Source organism: Alexandromys fortis, unplaced genomic scaffold, assembly GCF_014885135.2.
Source record: "Alexandromys fortis isolate MF-2015 unplaced genomic scaffold, M_Fortis_MF-2015_v1.1 scaffold_0, whole genome shotgun sequence".
Lineage (NCBI taxonomy): Eukaryota > Metazoa > Chordata > Mammalia > Rodentia > Cricetidae > Alexandromys > Alexandromys fortis.
In genome coordinates, this window is record NW_026067949.1 from 39,093,878 (window position 1) to 39,108,758 (window position 14,881).

The 14,881-nt window shown below is 35.3% G+C and overlaps 1 protein-coding gene across 1 annotated transcript in view; it reads right to left on the bottom strand.

Moving 5' to 3' along the window:
• Window positions 1-14,881, bottom strand: part of Uba6 (ubiquitin like modifier activating enzyme 6) — a 59,600-nt gene that overhangs the window by 12,581 nt on the left and 32,138 nt on the right. Inside the window, exons 18-28 of the mRNA XM_050149831.1 lie at window positions 13,550-13,627; window positions 12,114-12,295; window positions 10,798-10,903; window positions 9,018-9,107; window positions 8,849-8,929; window positions 8,018-8,146; window positions 4,960-5,011; window positions 4,811-4,874; window positions 3,846-3,915; window positions 1,674-1,745; window positions 571-688 (exon numbers count right to left, since the gene is read on the bottom strand). Of these exons, the coding sequence (XP_050005788.1) occupies window positions 571-688; window positions 1,674-1,745; window positions 3,846-3,915; window positions 4,811-4,874; window positions 4,960-5,011; window positions 8,018-8,146; window positions 8,849-8,929; window positions 9,018-9,107; window positions 10,798-10,903; window positions 12,114-12,295; window positions 13,550-13,627 (1,042 nt within the window). The remainder of the gene's footprint in view (window positions 1-570; window positions 689-1,673; window positions 1,746-3,845; window positions 3,916-4,810; window positions 4,875-4,959; window positions 5,012-8,017; window positions 8,147-8,848; window positions 8,930-9,017; window positions 9,108-10,797; window positions 10,904-12,113; window positions 12,296-13,549; window positions 13,628-14,881) is intronic.

Here is a 14,881-nt window from a genome sequence, read left to right on the forward strand (position 1 = left end):
GTTTATCATCTGAACTCCATGTGTGTGTCATGGCATGTGCATGTGTACATATTCATCTATATTCTCTCTCTCTCTCCATACACACACACACACACACTCTCTCTCTGCCCCCTTCCCCCCCCCCCCTTCATTCTCTAATAGACTTTTGGTAATCTTTCCCCCTAAAGTGGTATATCTAAAAATATGAGTCGGTTAATAACCTGATTTTTTATTTTGAGGTAGGGTCTCACTATGTAACTTAAGATGACTGTGACTTCCTGATACTGCTGATACAGTATGCCCAGCTAATCTGAATCTTCTGCTGCTTAAAAACAAGCTATTTGCTTGTGTTTTTAGACCTGTTCAACATCTGAAGCATAAAAACAGTAAGAATTACAAAACAGCAATTAATGTCATTTGGAGAATTAGATTTTAAAACTTGAAGGCAGGGACATGAAGAGAAATATGATTAATTTAATCACAGTTAAAGGACAGAAATTTTATATGATGATATACTCAGCTATCATGATTAAGAATTATTCCCCTCGATTTGTCAATATGGCTCCAAGGTATCTGCAAGTGGTTCCTTACTTTTGGTGGCTTTGTTAGATGAAATGGCCTTTTCTAGCTGGAAAATAGCAATCCTCTCATCTTCACTGGAGATGGGAACATGGTCCGGCTTCCTTGCAGTTTCGTCTGTTTGAACAACCTTTAAACATAGTACATGAGTACAATGAAAACTCACTCATTTATGCAAAACTCCACTGACTACAATGATACTTTTATACAAAACAAAAACTCAGGACGGCTACACATATCACATCCTTGAGGAAGGTTGCTTTGTGGCTAAATTTTAGAGTATATAAAACAAAGGCATAGAGTAAGTCTGTAAAAAAAAATACTTTATAAATGTATGTAAACATATATTTTTTTTCATCAAATTTTCCTATTTCATTGCCAACTTCTCAGGTTCTGATGCTTTCCAAGCTATTTTCTAGGCATAATTATCAGAACAATTTTCCATCTATTTTTGGCAGCACAAACAAGTGCCACAATAGTACCAAAGTAAAATATGTTTGCATGTAATGCAATCTATAGTAGAACACATCACGCTACTGTTGTATGGATCCTCAGTACAGTCTTGCAATCCTACATCATTCAATTGACTTTTCTACTTTGCTCTCAATTACTGTATACTCCATCTTCATCTTTCTAGCTTATACTGAACTGTTAAAATTACTTCTTATTCCACCTAAGAAACTAGCACTCTTTCCCCAGCTCCCTTCATTGTCCCTGAAAAACTGTCAGCACTACAGTTGTGTATACAGAATCCAGTTCCATCTCATCTGTCTTATTAGCTACCACACTTCATCAACACCCAGTCATCCATCGTCTGCCCAAGTTCCTGCAATAACTGACAACTGTTCCTGCTTATTGTCTGTATTCACGACCATTCATGGTACCAGGCTCTCGGATTAAGGCTGGGAACTGCTTCTGTCTGTTCAGCACCAGTCCAAGTGGCAGGTCACCCAGAGCATGCTCCAGGTGCACCTCTATTTATAGTTCATCTCTTCTTTGGAATAAAATGTCCTTAAGAACAAAGACTGCTCATTATGGGAGTCCCCAGGCTGAGAATGGCATACGCAGCAGTTTAATAGCCACTAGCTAGCTAAGTGAATGAACTGCTAGCTTACCTTGTTGGAAGGTTTGAATTCCTGAATTTTAACTTCTGAAAGAATATCCATGAGGGTATCCACTGATAAATCCTGTTTTATTAAAAAAAAAAAAAAAGTTAATTTTATCAACACATTTCTTTGAACCCTGAATCTGAGGTTAAAAACTCTATTAAGAAAAGGTCCTTTTATCACATTAACTATTCAGCAACTTAACATATCACATGAGTTATTTATAGCCATTTGAAACATTCATCTCCATTTTCTCAGAATTGTCAGCCACAATGGCTAGTGGAGGTAAGGAGGTCTGAAGTGAAAATGTGCTTATTAGTTAACAACCTTTATATTTTTGTTATTTCTGCGAAATTTAAAAAAGGAACCATGTACTCATTTCTTTAGTATCAAAGTTTTACCTTTCTTGCATAACATTATACACTATAAATTAATCAAATTCGGGCTGGAGAGATGGCTCAGCGGTTAAGAGCATTGCCTGCTCTTTTCCAAAGGTCCTGAGTTCAATTCCCAGCAACCACATGGTGGCTCACAACCATCTGTAATGAGGTCTGGTGCCCTCTTCTGGCCTTCAGGCATACATGAAGACAGAATAATGTATACATAATAAATAAATAATTAAAAAATAAATTAATCAATCAAATTCATACTTGCTGAGAAGCAAGATACAATAACGATTCAAGTTTATCTAGATGAGCCTGCATCTACATTTATTACTAGGAAACTCCTATGAAAAATGGAGACATACTGCTGTTGAGGCTAGTTGAGACTTTTAACACAAGACTGGACACTTATTTACTCCTAGACCTTTATGTGATACTTAACTTTCTATCAGGAGTCATCTAAAATGAGCACATTCATGTTAAATACAGATACAGATTTGGTAGCACATGTCTATAATTCCAACAGCTCAAAGGCTAAGTGGAAGAATCACAAATTTGAAGCTTGTCTTGGAGAGTCTGTACATCTACTTAGTAAAACCCTATTTCAGACATGATAATGACAAAAAAACTAAAACGTTTTTTTTTTCTTTAATCAGTTTACTTGAAGGCAGAGTTTATTTAACTCCAAATGCATTTAAAGAGAAAGCTAACCTATGCAAAACTGCATCAAACGTGCTGGATGTGACGCAAAAAAGATGATGTCTAACAGAATGAGTATGCTTCTAAGGTACAAAAATTAAAATAAGACAACTCTAGATTTCTGGAAAAGTATAAAAGTTAACATTAAAAGGGGGAAAAAAAGAGTACCTCTACAATGTATTTTTAAATTGCTATGAAATGTCTCATGGTTCCTAATTCAGAGTAACTAGGATAACAGAAATAGGTAAGCAGGTCATAAACAGGTTTATTACTTAACGACTGTTTTTCACAAATATTATTTCAACATTTAAATTAATAGAGAAAAATTAATATTTTCTATTTACCAGTACTGCAATAAGTTGATAGCTTTTACAAATTAGAATGGACAGTAACACAGCAAAATAAAATGTGCTTTTCCTTTTCAATCCAAAAAAATGATTCTAGTTGGGCAGGTTATGTATGCCTGTAATAAGAGTACTCATGAAGTGAAAGCAGAAAGATGAGTTCCCGGCAAGTCCCAGCTACACAGCTGAAGTGATATTTTGTTTATGTTTTAACAAATGAAGCTTGCCTGAAGATCAGAGTGCAGAGCTAAGTCACCAGAGGCCAGGGAGTGGTGACACACACCTCTAACCCAGGCAGACAGAGAGGCAGGGGTCCTGTTAGTTCAAGACCACTTAGAGCTACCCGAGATTGAATCTGTCTAAAAGAGAAACAAAGCTCACACAAAGGAGATCCTATGTCTTTAATCCCAGCAGTAGGGAGGTGGAGACAGGAATAGTATGGCTGGGCAGAGAGAGGAATATAAGGCAGAAGACAACAGCTCAGTGCAGTCTGAGGATCACTGGTAGAGGTGCATTGCTTCTCTGATCCTTCAGCTTTCTCCCCCTAATATCTGACTCTGGGTTTTATTTATTAAGATCAATTACAATTCGTGCTACCCAGCAAATTCTGGACCAGTCTTAGCTGTGTGAGCTCATGTCTCAAAACAAACCAACAAAAGAAAGAATGATTCTTACGATCTAAAAACACATTTCAATGCCACCAACCAATTCATCACAGGTTTTGATCACTTGCTAGGCACTGGAGAGGATCTCACCTTTTCTGAAAATGGAATGCAATATACTGTAGCATATAGTTTTGCAGCATTCTGAAGAAAACTGAGATGCCTTTTGAAATGAAAATAAAAAAGCAGTTTGAATGGCAATTTTAAAGAAGTCAGAGTAAATACAATCTTTGTATTAAGTCTTAAGAATTACATTTAAAGAATTTATTTCATAATTAATTTTTACCTTTTAATGTTAAGACAATGAAATTCTACTTAGACTAAAACACAGAATAAAATACCAAATTTTCTTTTGATACAAAAGTGCTTGTCAAAAACTCATAATATTCAAGTATTCACTAGCAATACTGTGAAGAAAGAAGTGAAAAAAAGGCAGAACTATTTGGAATACTTGGAGAAAGTCCTTTTAATCCATTTATCAGGTATGAATGAGAATACATTAGGTTTAAAACAAGCAAAATAATTTACTTAAAAACAAAAATGGGTATGTCATATTGGGAAGGCAATTTATGATAATGTAACTTGAATTCTGTAGCAAGCAATTGCTAGGAAATTAAGCAAAGTGCTATTTGTAGAAAGGAAGATTAGTGAAGATAAGTTAAGTGTCTGATGAGAATATACACATATTAAGTGCCAATCTCAAAACAGTGCACATACAGACCTCCATACATATAAACATATAATAATATCCATACATATAATACCTGTATTAACTTAGGCAGCTAGTATTAACTGTATTTTCCACCGTAAGCAAAGCATCTTAGCTTTATTTAGTGTAAGAACATTTATTATCATTTTATTTTCTTATGGGCAAAAGTAGGGGTGACTCAGTTTCTAATGGAGTAGGTATTACTAACAATAGCTATTTACCACGTAAACAAGTGGTGCTTAGGAAGGATGTAGCTGGCTCTGTTGACTAGAATGACTCACTAACTTTGGGAAAGACTTTGCAGTGTACAGCTAAGATATTTACAGTGAAAATATACACATATACTTACAAAGTTTCATTTAAATCAAATTTTATTGGAGAAGGTGGTCTTTTTGGTGATTGCCAAAATAAACCTGATAAAAAAATAAAATATTGTTTTCAACGAATACTGATCATATCCAGTACGGTACATGATTTCTTCTCAATACTTATACTCACTGCCATCTTTTAATCGTGTGTCAAGAGGAAAACAGTGAAGAAGCTGTAGAGCCTGAAAAAAAAGTAATAAAAAATCCTATTATTTGTTGCTATCTGAAGAAAAAAACCCTGAAATTAAAAAAAAATATATGCTTTGTTCATATATTCTCAGTCTTCATAAATCAAACAAGACAAAACTTTAAAAGATAGTGAGGTCTGTAGCCAGGCACAAAAGTTTTTTATGTTTTCTCCTGTCCTGTCATTAGAGCTTTCTTATAACAAACATGAATAAATACTGACTGCTTCACTCATTTTGTACAAATGGTATATCTTCCTCATAATTTTGCTTTTTTCTAAGAGCTAATCTTTAGAATAAATATAAACAAATGGCATTCAGCATTTCAAAACACTATAAATGTGAATGGAAGAGGGTAAGAATGTAATATAGACCTGTAAATTAATAATACTTAAATCTAGGTGAAAGATAAATAACGATTACTGTGGACATTATACTCTCATTTATATGATTCATTTTTTTCAACAGCAATAACAACAACAACAATAATTATAAAAATCAATCAAAACAGGGCGGTTGCTCAGCAGGCAAAGCTACTTACTGCCAAGCACAGTACCTGACTGGTCCCTAGGACCCACATGGTAGATGGAAATGACCCGTGTAATTTGCCTTTTAACCTCCACATGAGCACACCCCAACTTTCAACAAAACAAATAATTTAAAATGTCATATTAGAAATAAAACCCCAACCAAATAAAAACACAGTCACAAAAGCTATAAACTAAAAAGAGTAAAGAGAAACAGAAGAAAACAAGAGAAACCATGATAAAATCAGGTGGAATAGGAAGTCTACTTCCTGGTGAGATGTGAGTACATTTCTCTAAAAAGCACACCATGTAGGAAAGGAAAAGACAAGTGTGTACTTCAAGACTATGTTTACCTGATAGAAGAGAAAGTGGGAAGTACTCTACAACACTAATGGGCACAGGAGACCACTTCCTACGTATAACCTCAGCAGCACAGACATTAAGGGCCTCATTGAATAAATGGGACCTCATGAGACTGAGAAGCTTCTGTAAAGCAAAGGACACTGTCACTAAAACAGAAAGGCAACCCACTGACTGGGAGAAGATCTTCACCAACCCCACAACTGACAAAGGTCTGATCTCCAAAATACATAAAGAACTCAAGAAACTAGACTGTAAAAGGCTAATCAACCCAATTATAAAATGGGGGCACTGAGCTGAACAGAGATCTCTCAACAGAAGAAGTTCAAATGGCCAAAAGACACCTAAGGTCATGCTCAATTTCCTTAGCGATCAGGGAAATGCAAATCAAGACAACTTTAAGATACCATCTTACACCTGTCAGAATGGCTAAAATCAAAAACACCAATGATAGCCTATGCTGGAGAGGTTGTGGAGAAAGGGGTACACTTATCCATTGCTGGTGGGAATGCAAACTTGTACAACCACTCTGGAAAGCAGTGTGGCGGTTTCTCAGAAAATTTGGGATCAACCTACCCATGGACCCAGCAATACCACTCTTGGGAATATACCCAAGAGAGGCCTTATCATGCAACAAAAATATATGCTCTACTATGTTCATAGCAGCATTGTTTGTAATAGCCAGAACCTGGAAACAACCTAGATGCCCTTCAATTGAAGAATGGATGAAGAAAGTATGGAATATATACATATTAGAGTACTACTCAGCAGTAAAAAACAAGGACTTCTTGAAGTTTGCAGGCAAATGGATGGAAATAGAAAACACTATCCTGAGTGAGGTAAGCCAGACCCAAAAAGAGGAACATGGGATGTACTCACTCATATTTGGTTTCTAGCCATAAACAAAGGACATTAAGCCTATAATTAGTGATCCTAGAGAAGATAAATAAGGAGAACCCAAAGAAAAACATATAGGCATCCTCCTGAACATTAACCTTCATCAGGCGATGAAAGGAGACAGAGACAGAGACCCACATTAGAGCACCGGACAGAAATCTCAAGGTTCAAATCAGGAGCAGAAGGAGAGAGAGCACGAGCAAGGAACTCAGGACCGCGAGGGGTGCACCCACACACTGAGACAATGGGAATGTTCTATTGGGAACTCACCAAGGCCAGCTGGCCTGGGTCTGAAAAAGCCTGGGATAAAACCGGACTCACTGAACATAGTGGACAATGAGGATTACTAAGAACTCAAGAACAATGGCAATGGGTTTTTGATTCTACTGTACGTACTGGCTTTGTGGGAGCCTAGGCAGTTTGGATGCTCACCTTACTAGACCTGGATGGAGGTGGGTGGTCCTTGGACTTCCCACAGGTCAGGGAACCCTGATTGCTCTTTGGGCTGACGAGGGAGGGGGACTTTTTTGGGATGGGGGAGGGAAATGGGAGGCAGTGGTGGGGAAGAGACAGAAATCTTTAATAAATAAATAAAAAAAAAAGACTATGTTTAAAAGATGAACGCATAAGTAAAGACCTAAGGAAGGGATTAAAAGGTAGAGGATACAGTCTATTAGCTAAGTGACTGCAAACAAGAACAATAGGTAGTGTTACTGAATACTTGGCGTTGGCCTACCCTAAATGCTTTATGTGATTAGCTTATTTAACGCCTACTACTACACTGTGAGATCTATGCTTAATCGTTTTAGACAAAACACATAAAATGTGTTTATGAGTTATGATTGGAAAATGTAAAATTCGAACAAAATCTCCATCTGATTTATCAGTTCATTGTTTCTATTCTGAACAAACTTCTTTAGAAAGGGAATTAATGCATTCCTATTACCTAAAAAAAAAAAAAGCTATCCAAAACCCACTTTTGTACTGAGCGTCAGTTCGATGTATAGCTGACAATCAAGCCAGTAAGTGAAAACTAAATGCTTTAATTAGTAACATCCAAAGAGAAAATGGTCATATCCTAGTCTTCACTCTCAGCTAACTTACTATTTATTTCTGAAAGGCCTGGTGAAAGAAAACAACAAATACTTTAAGTCAGGGATGTTAATAATAAATAAGCCAAGGGCAGATCTTTGCTTAATGTCTCAGAATGTATACCTACCTTATGGTTAAAATACTTTTCAAACTTCAGTCTTGCTAATTCTACACACTGGGACCAATTTCTAGGTCTTCTGCTAAGTAGCTTAATAGCTTGAAAACAACCTTCTAAACTCTGTCCATTTTGCAATTTCTAGAAGAAAAGGAAAATAGAAAATAAAACACTTCCCAATTACAAGCATAAGCACATTCCAAAAGTATGAGTCAAAACCCAAAGATGGATTCACAGGTTTAGTATTTTAATTTTACCCTCCCCCCTTTTTTTGCCTCAAGTCCACATCTCTCATTCTTTCATTTTTTTTTTTCCATTACGAGTAGAATAGGATTGGACAGCAAATGAAATTTCAGCTTTGGTGTTTCTTAATTCACAACACACCTTCATGTTTTCCTACGTGTAAGAAACTAAGTACACAAGCGGTCTTTAGTATATGCAGTCCTAGGAATAGTAGTTAGTGCAAACTGGACCTTTTATGAGAACAATAAGATTAGTGTCCAGTCATGGATATTTTTACTTGAATTAACCTGAACTTTGTTCCCACAGAGTTTACCAACCCTTTGATTATCTGTTGGTCTATCAATATTATCACACTCTCATTAGGTTGAACAACAAAAACTACTGTTTGAAGGTCCAACATTGATAATGTCATACAGTTCCATTAAACTAACAAAGGCTATCAGTGACCCAATTTCAAGATTCCCAGTGACATTTCACTGTGATGAACTTTTTGACCACTCTTATTTCTGTAGGAAGGTTTAGTTATTTTCAAGTAGCTGAAAAACAAGGTTACAATGACAAAGTATAGGTCTGTATGTAGTAAAAGGCATTGACCTTTACCTGTAAGACTTCTTCTGCAGAAGGGTAGGTCTGCCAAAATTTGTTAAACAATGAAGGCTTGTGCGAAAAGGAACTTTCAAACTGTAAAGGAAAAAAAGTTACAAGTATATGAGAAGTTATAATATTGCCTTTTCTTTTCAGAGAGAACAAGTTTATTAAGAATTTTTACCTTGTCTCTTGCCCACTGGATAGTATGCTCGATAGCAGCTGGAAAGGACTTCAGAGTACAAAATGGTATTTCCTCTTCTGGGGGGTCCCGCTATTGAAAAATAAAAATCCCATTATTATTTATTGCTGGGTACTTGTGTGGTGTGACATGTAAAATTTTACAACATTACTTCCTACTTTGGAAAGTGATTCAGGAATCCTTACTATATAAGTTCTCTGCATACTCCAGGTCTCTACATGAAGAAAAACATTTGAGAATCAAGCTTAGTGTTTTCCTAGAGGAAATGGGTATTAAATAAATGGGGAATGATTAAGGTGTCTCACTAGAAAAAGCACCACTAAAGATCTCCTTGTCTATTAGATGCTTTGTCTACAGCCTACTCAGCCAAAAATGACTCAATTATGTCTTTTTACTTAGAAATATCTATTTTAATTTGCTGATATATAAGCTACCACTAACTTTTTATAATTCAAAGAGGGATATATATTGTTTTACAATGATTTTAAATTTAAAAAAATTAGAGAAATTTTAGCAGAAGTAGCAGAATTAAAGAATTCCCTACTGTGAAAATCTTCCCATGGGATTTTACATATCATCATTTCCCTCCTGTTTAATACAATATTTTAAAAATAACTATGTTTAATCTATTGTATTATCATCATTACATGTACCAATGTACTTCATGAAAGAAAATGGGAAAACAGTGAATCCTAAGAATTAAAAAAATTTACTAACTCAAACATATTCCTTAAATCAAGGGACATTGATACTTATAAAAACTATATACCTTGAATTTTTTTTTACCTGAATTGTCCATTTTAAAATTTACAAAGCCTACAATTATTTCCTAGACCCAGAGTCTCAACTTGAGCAATATTGTAAAATCATTTATGGGGGTTAAAACTGTTACATTTTTCCATTACTTAAAATACACATATACATACAGCTTGGTTCCAGCACTGAAGAAATCTGAATTTTCCAGGTAGATTCTGGGAAAATTACCAGCTTTCACAAGTATTTCTAATAATGCAGAAATTCTTAATAAGGATAAACAGTAGAAATGAATACATAGCTATTACACTGTACTCTTCATTTTTTTATATGCCAGCCTGTATCTTACACACTAAAACCAAAAGATCACTAAGTCTTTGGTGACAGTTCTATTATCAATACAAAAGTTAAATTGCTTCTAAAAGCTTTTTAAACTCTAGGGTTGTTAGAAAACTTAGAAGTTCTGAGAGATAGTGAAAAGATTATTACAGAAAGGTCAAATACTTGTGATGATTTCTAACAATTGGATTTAGGGACCAGGGAGATAGCTCAGTTCACAGAAGCCTGGCTGTGTGAGCCTGAGGACCTACTTTTGTTATCGAGCACCCATGAAAAAATGAGTGTGGAGGTATGTGCCTGTAGTCCAGTATGAGAGGCAAAGACTGGGGAGGGGACGCTTGAGGGGATGGTAACATTGGGGAATCCTTGGTCCTTGCTCACTAGTCAGCTGAGACAAATCTAGGCTTCCTGAGCTCAGTGAGAGGCCCTGTCTCAAAAAATAAGAGTACAATAGAGAAAGATACCTGACATTGAACTCTGACCTTCACACAGGCATCCCCTTGTACCCTTAAAACTTGGGTTCAACAGATTTAAAAATGCAGATGCACATATAACCTGACTGTCAGAGCTAAAACCAAGATTAACAAAGCAGAGTCAAATTTACTGATTCCTCAATGAGGACAAAACTATGGCATAAAAAGACAGACATTTATTGAATATACTGACTTACGTGACTATTATAGGATTCAGTCAATTGAGGTACAATAATTTCAGTGTGTCCCTTTGTGCCCATTGTTCCAGAATCTAGGAGAGGCCGGAGATTTGCTAAGCAACGGCTATTTGGAGACAAAACATGCAAAAACAAACACAAAAGTGAGCAATAAATAGTAAAGAGAGGGCAGTTCCTGCTGTTTATTTAATATTCCACATGTTGATAACTTCTGAACGCTCTCTTGTAGGAAACAGAACATGGCCCACTAACAGTTCTACTTCCTAGCTCTATTACACATATAAAACTTGCCGTTCAACCTAGTAATTTTTGATTCTTTCTACTTACTAAATTCTGGAACTTTTAAACGTCTATTTTCATCTTAATTATTAACTATGTTATTCTATCGTCACGTACTTTCTATTTATTATTTATTTTCAGGCTCTACGTTCTACCTCATTGTATTTTCTCTGTCTTTATTCCAAACAGGATTAGCTAAATGCTTTCATTAGTCATGTTTTTCTTAATTTTTTTTGTATATGGTCCCTCTAACACATAAACACCCAAAAACAAATGCAATTTCCCCCCCTACTTCTTCTTTCTTCTGCTCAAGATTTATCTTTTCTCATTTCTCAACTGGTAAGCCTTCTCTGACAAATGCTCTAGTATCCTAACATTGTAGTCAAATAATGATTCATTCAACAACTGACTTTATAAACCACACTGAATGAAATCAGATGACTGGCACTGAAGATATAGTGGTGGAAAAGAAATGGTCCCTACATAGAAGATTTAGTGAAGAAATAAACATTAAGTAAACACATATGTAAAAATAAAAAGTAAGTACCACAATGAAAAAAGTATTAAGAAAGCAGATAACATCTGCTTTAAGAAAGATATTTAGTCTAAAACTGAAAGATAAGGGAATAGCTTAAAGGAAAGAACAGGCAGGTACATTTGGGGGGAAGAATTCTGGAGGAAGAGAAATACAGATTCCTCATGCCAAGAAACAATTTAGTTCCTAAGGTAAAAAGGCCCTTCAAGACCCTAGAGAAGGCATAGACAGCCAGAATAAGGAGAGCCAGGGAAGACTGGGACATTAAACATGGGAGCAATGGCCAGGTGGTAGGTATTTTATGAAGAACATTTAGGTTGTTTTACCAGTACTGAATTCTTCTAGATACACTAGGAAACCATCAGCATGCTTGAATTTGATAGTACTATTAGAGTGACATAAAAAGAACCAGAAAATTTGGTAATTCTCCAAAAAGTGAGGGTGAAAAACAAAACTAAAAATGGAAAGTAGTTCTTTATGCACTTGAATCTCAAGAACATACCTGTCTACATATCTCCTGGCTTCCACATTATCTAGTGCTGTAATAATGATATCTTGCTTAGTGTAAAATTCATCACTGTATATAATCTCAGTGGCAGGACAAACTTTGTTCAGGTGTGCATCTATTTTTAATTGAGGATTTATTTTCAGAGTTGCTTCAGCAGCAGTATAGCTTTTAGGTTTCTAAACAAGTAACAAATAAAAACAGAAGGAATAAATGTTAAACAGAAAAGATGAACTATGACTGAATTTACATATACTAATCATTTGGAATATATATGAGGGGACAGCAAAGCAATGAAACTAGCTCAAATAATTTACACACTAACAATCTAAACAACCTTCATTCTTTAGCAAAGTGTTTTAGAGAGTTTAAAAATATAAAAAAAATGCTATTTAAGTCTTAAAAACAATATTTAAAAAATTACAGTTTTATTACCCATCATTGAATCATTGTGTTATTTCAGGGGCATGAAGGTCCATTTTGAATACAGGCTCTTAATCTATATTCCTTTAGAGCAGCTTTTGAATTTGGGCATCTGATCTAATAATAATGGTCTTTCTGTCTCTTCTGGCTCTATGAAGCTAACAATCTCAGAAGTAAAAACAATCTCAGAAGCTCAGAAAATTAATAAACTCAGGAAATTAATAAAGAGGTCTTCATTGTTCACCTAGAGATAATGCACAAAATGAATTGTTTCAATCGATATTTTAATTCACAAGAGGCTCCATTGCCATGTCCTTTGTTTTTATACGCGTAAGAGGACATCAGGCTAACCATGATACTGGTGTGGTCCATCTGTTCAGAGCATGCCTAAAACTTCATTTCCTAAGTAAGACTGACAACGAGTTGACAACAAAGGGAAAATACGTTTTTGATTAATACATTTCTTTCTTTTCTATACTGTTTATTTGATACAGGGTTTCACCAAGTAACTGACTAGCCTCTTACTCACTGTGTAAACCGGGCTGGCTTGGAACTCAATGCCCTTAAGAGTACTGATTAAAGTAATGAGCTACCAAGCACTGCCTGTCTCTTTTCCTGATTTAAACATTTTAATCTTTGAAAAAAACTAGTAGTCTTTTTACAATAAAAGGGATGTTAAATAAAAATAGCACAGCAATTTAAAATTCTAACTCTTAAACTTACCTGTTTTGTAACAAAAAGAAACAAGAAGTAGAGTTAAAATCTGTGCTTTCAAGCCTGAAATTAGAGGGCTTGTTTACGGAAACACTCTGGCGACTACAAAAGTACTACACGTTTTCCAGCTCAAATACTAACATCTAAAAATCAATGCAAAAGCCAACTTTATTATACATGAAAGGTAAATTTTTATTTTCTTCATTTTGTTCTTCCCAAAGGACATGTCTTTCCTTCTCTTAGGAGTCTAACAAAGGACAACCATTATTTATTTATGAGAAGAAACATTAACAAACCTGTATGTGATGAGGACGAAACAGGAACTGTCTGTTTAGGTTGGATTTTTCTATCAAATCAGGATCTGTAACTGTAACCTTATATCAGAGGAGAACAAAACAAATAAATCTGCTTTGCATTTCTCACTATGACTGGAACAGTACCCTCAAATTATTTTTTCTAGTAAAAGTCATTACAAAAGTAAAATTCTGAAGTTGCCAATAATATGCTATCATAGATTACCAATTAATATTTAGTCAATGAGCACAGTCCAACTAAGGCAAGATATATAAACTATAAGGCCATTGGGTATTTTTTAAATTATTTTTTATGTCTGTAGCTATTTGCATCCTCAGAGCAGAGACAACTAGCTGTCACAGATTGATTTTACAGGCTGAAAATACTTGAAGTTAGCCTCTTAAGAAAGCGTAGACTAACTCCTAAAGATGAAAGGAAACAAAAGCTCCGTTAGACTTAAGAAGACTGGCCTAGGTGCAGTGCTGCTCAGCACGGGTTCCAGTCTCAGTGCTAACTGGTGTTCGTGCACTGATTTTCCTTTTAGTAATTTTCCTAATCTATGTGCCTACTTTTTTGTGGAATTTTATGTTAGAGGGTTATCTGTTTCAATTTAACAAGTACAAATATTATGGTTGGGATACAGTGTCTACAGAAAGGCTCACTGTGTCTTTGATTCTGGGCTTCTAAGACACGAAGCTTTGTAAATCACACATTTTTATGTAGTTCCAAATTTTGGAACAAACATATCACTTCAGCTATTGTGGAGGCTGAAGTAGAAAGATTTTAACTACAAGGCCTGCCTAAACTACAAAGTAAATGTAAGGCCAGCTTAGGCAATTCAGCTAGAGACTGAAAAAAAAAAAGTTAAAAAAAGGGGGGGGGGTTAGAGTACAGCTTAGTTTTGGTGGACTTGACTAACATGTGCAAGGACCTAGGTTCAATTCCCCATACAGAAACAACCCTAAAATTAGCTTTCAGTTATCTAAGTTTTCCATGTTCTAACTAAACAATTTAGTAAGATTCAAAATTTTTTCCCAATTTTAAGTCAGAAAAGATTTTAAAAGATTTTAAAAATCAATCATTTCACATACTTAAGTCTAAGTATGCACGTTCATAAATTTTATGGCTTATCCTTCATGCATGTCTACATCATGTAAAAGACCTTACATTTACATGTCACATACCTTTTACTCTGCCCTTTCTCAAAGATAATTAAACACGGAAATGTAGGCTGACAGGCATTTTTTCCCTTTCATTATAAAGCTAACCTCCATTACTGTCTTGCACTGCTTGTTACTCAGATGTTCTTTTAGAACCCCTTCCTGCACACTGTC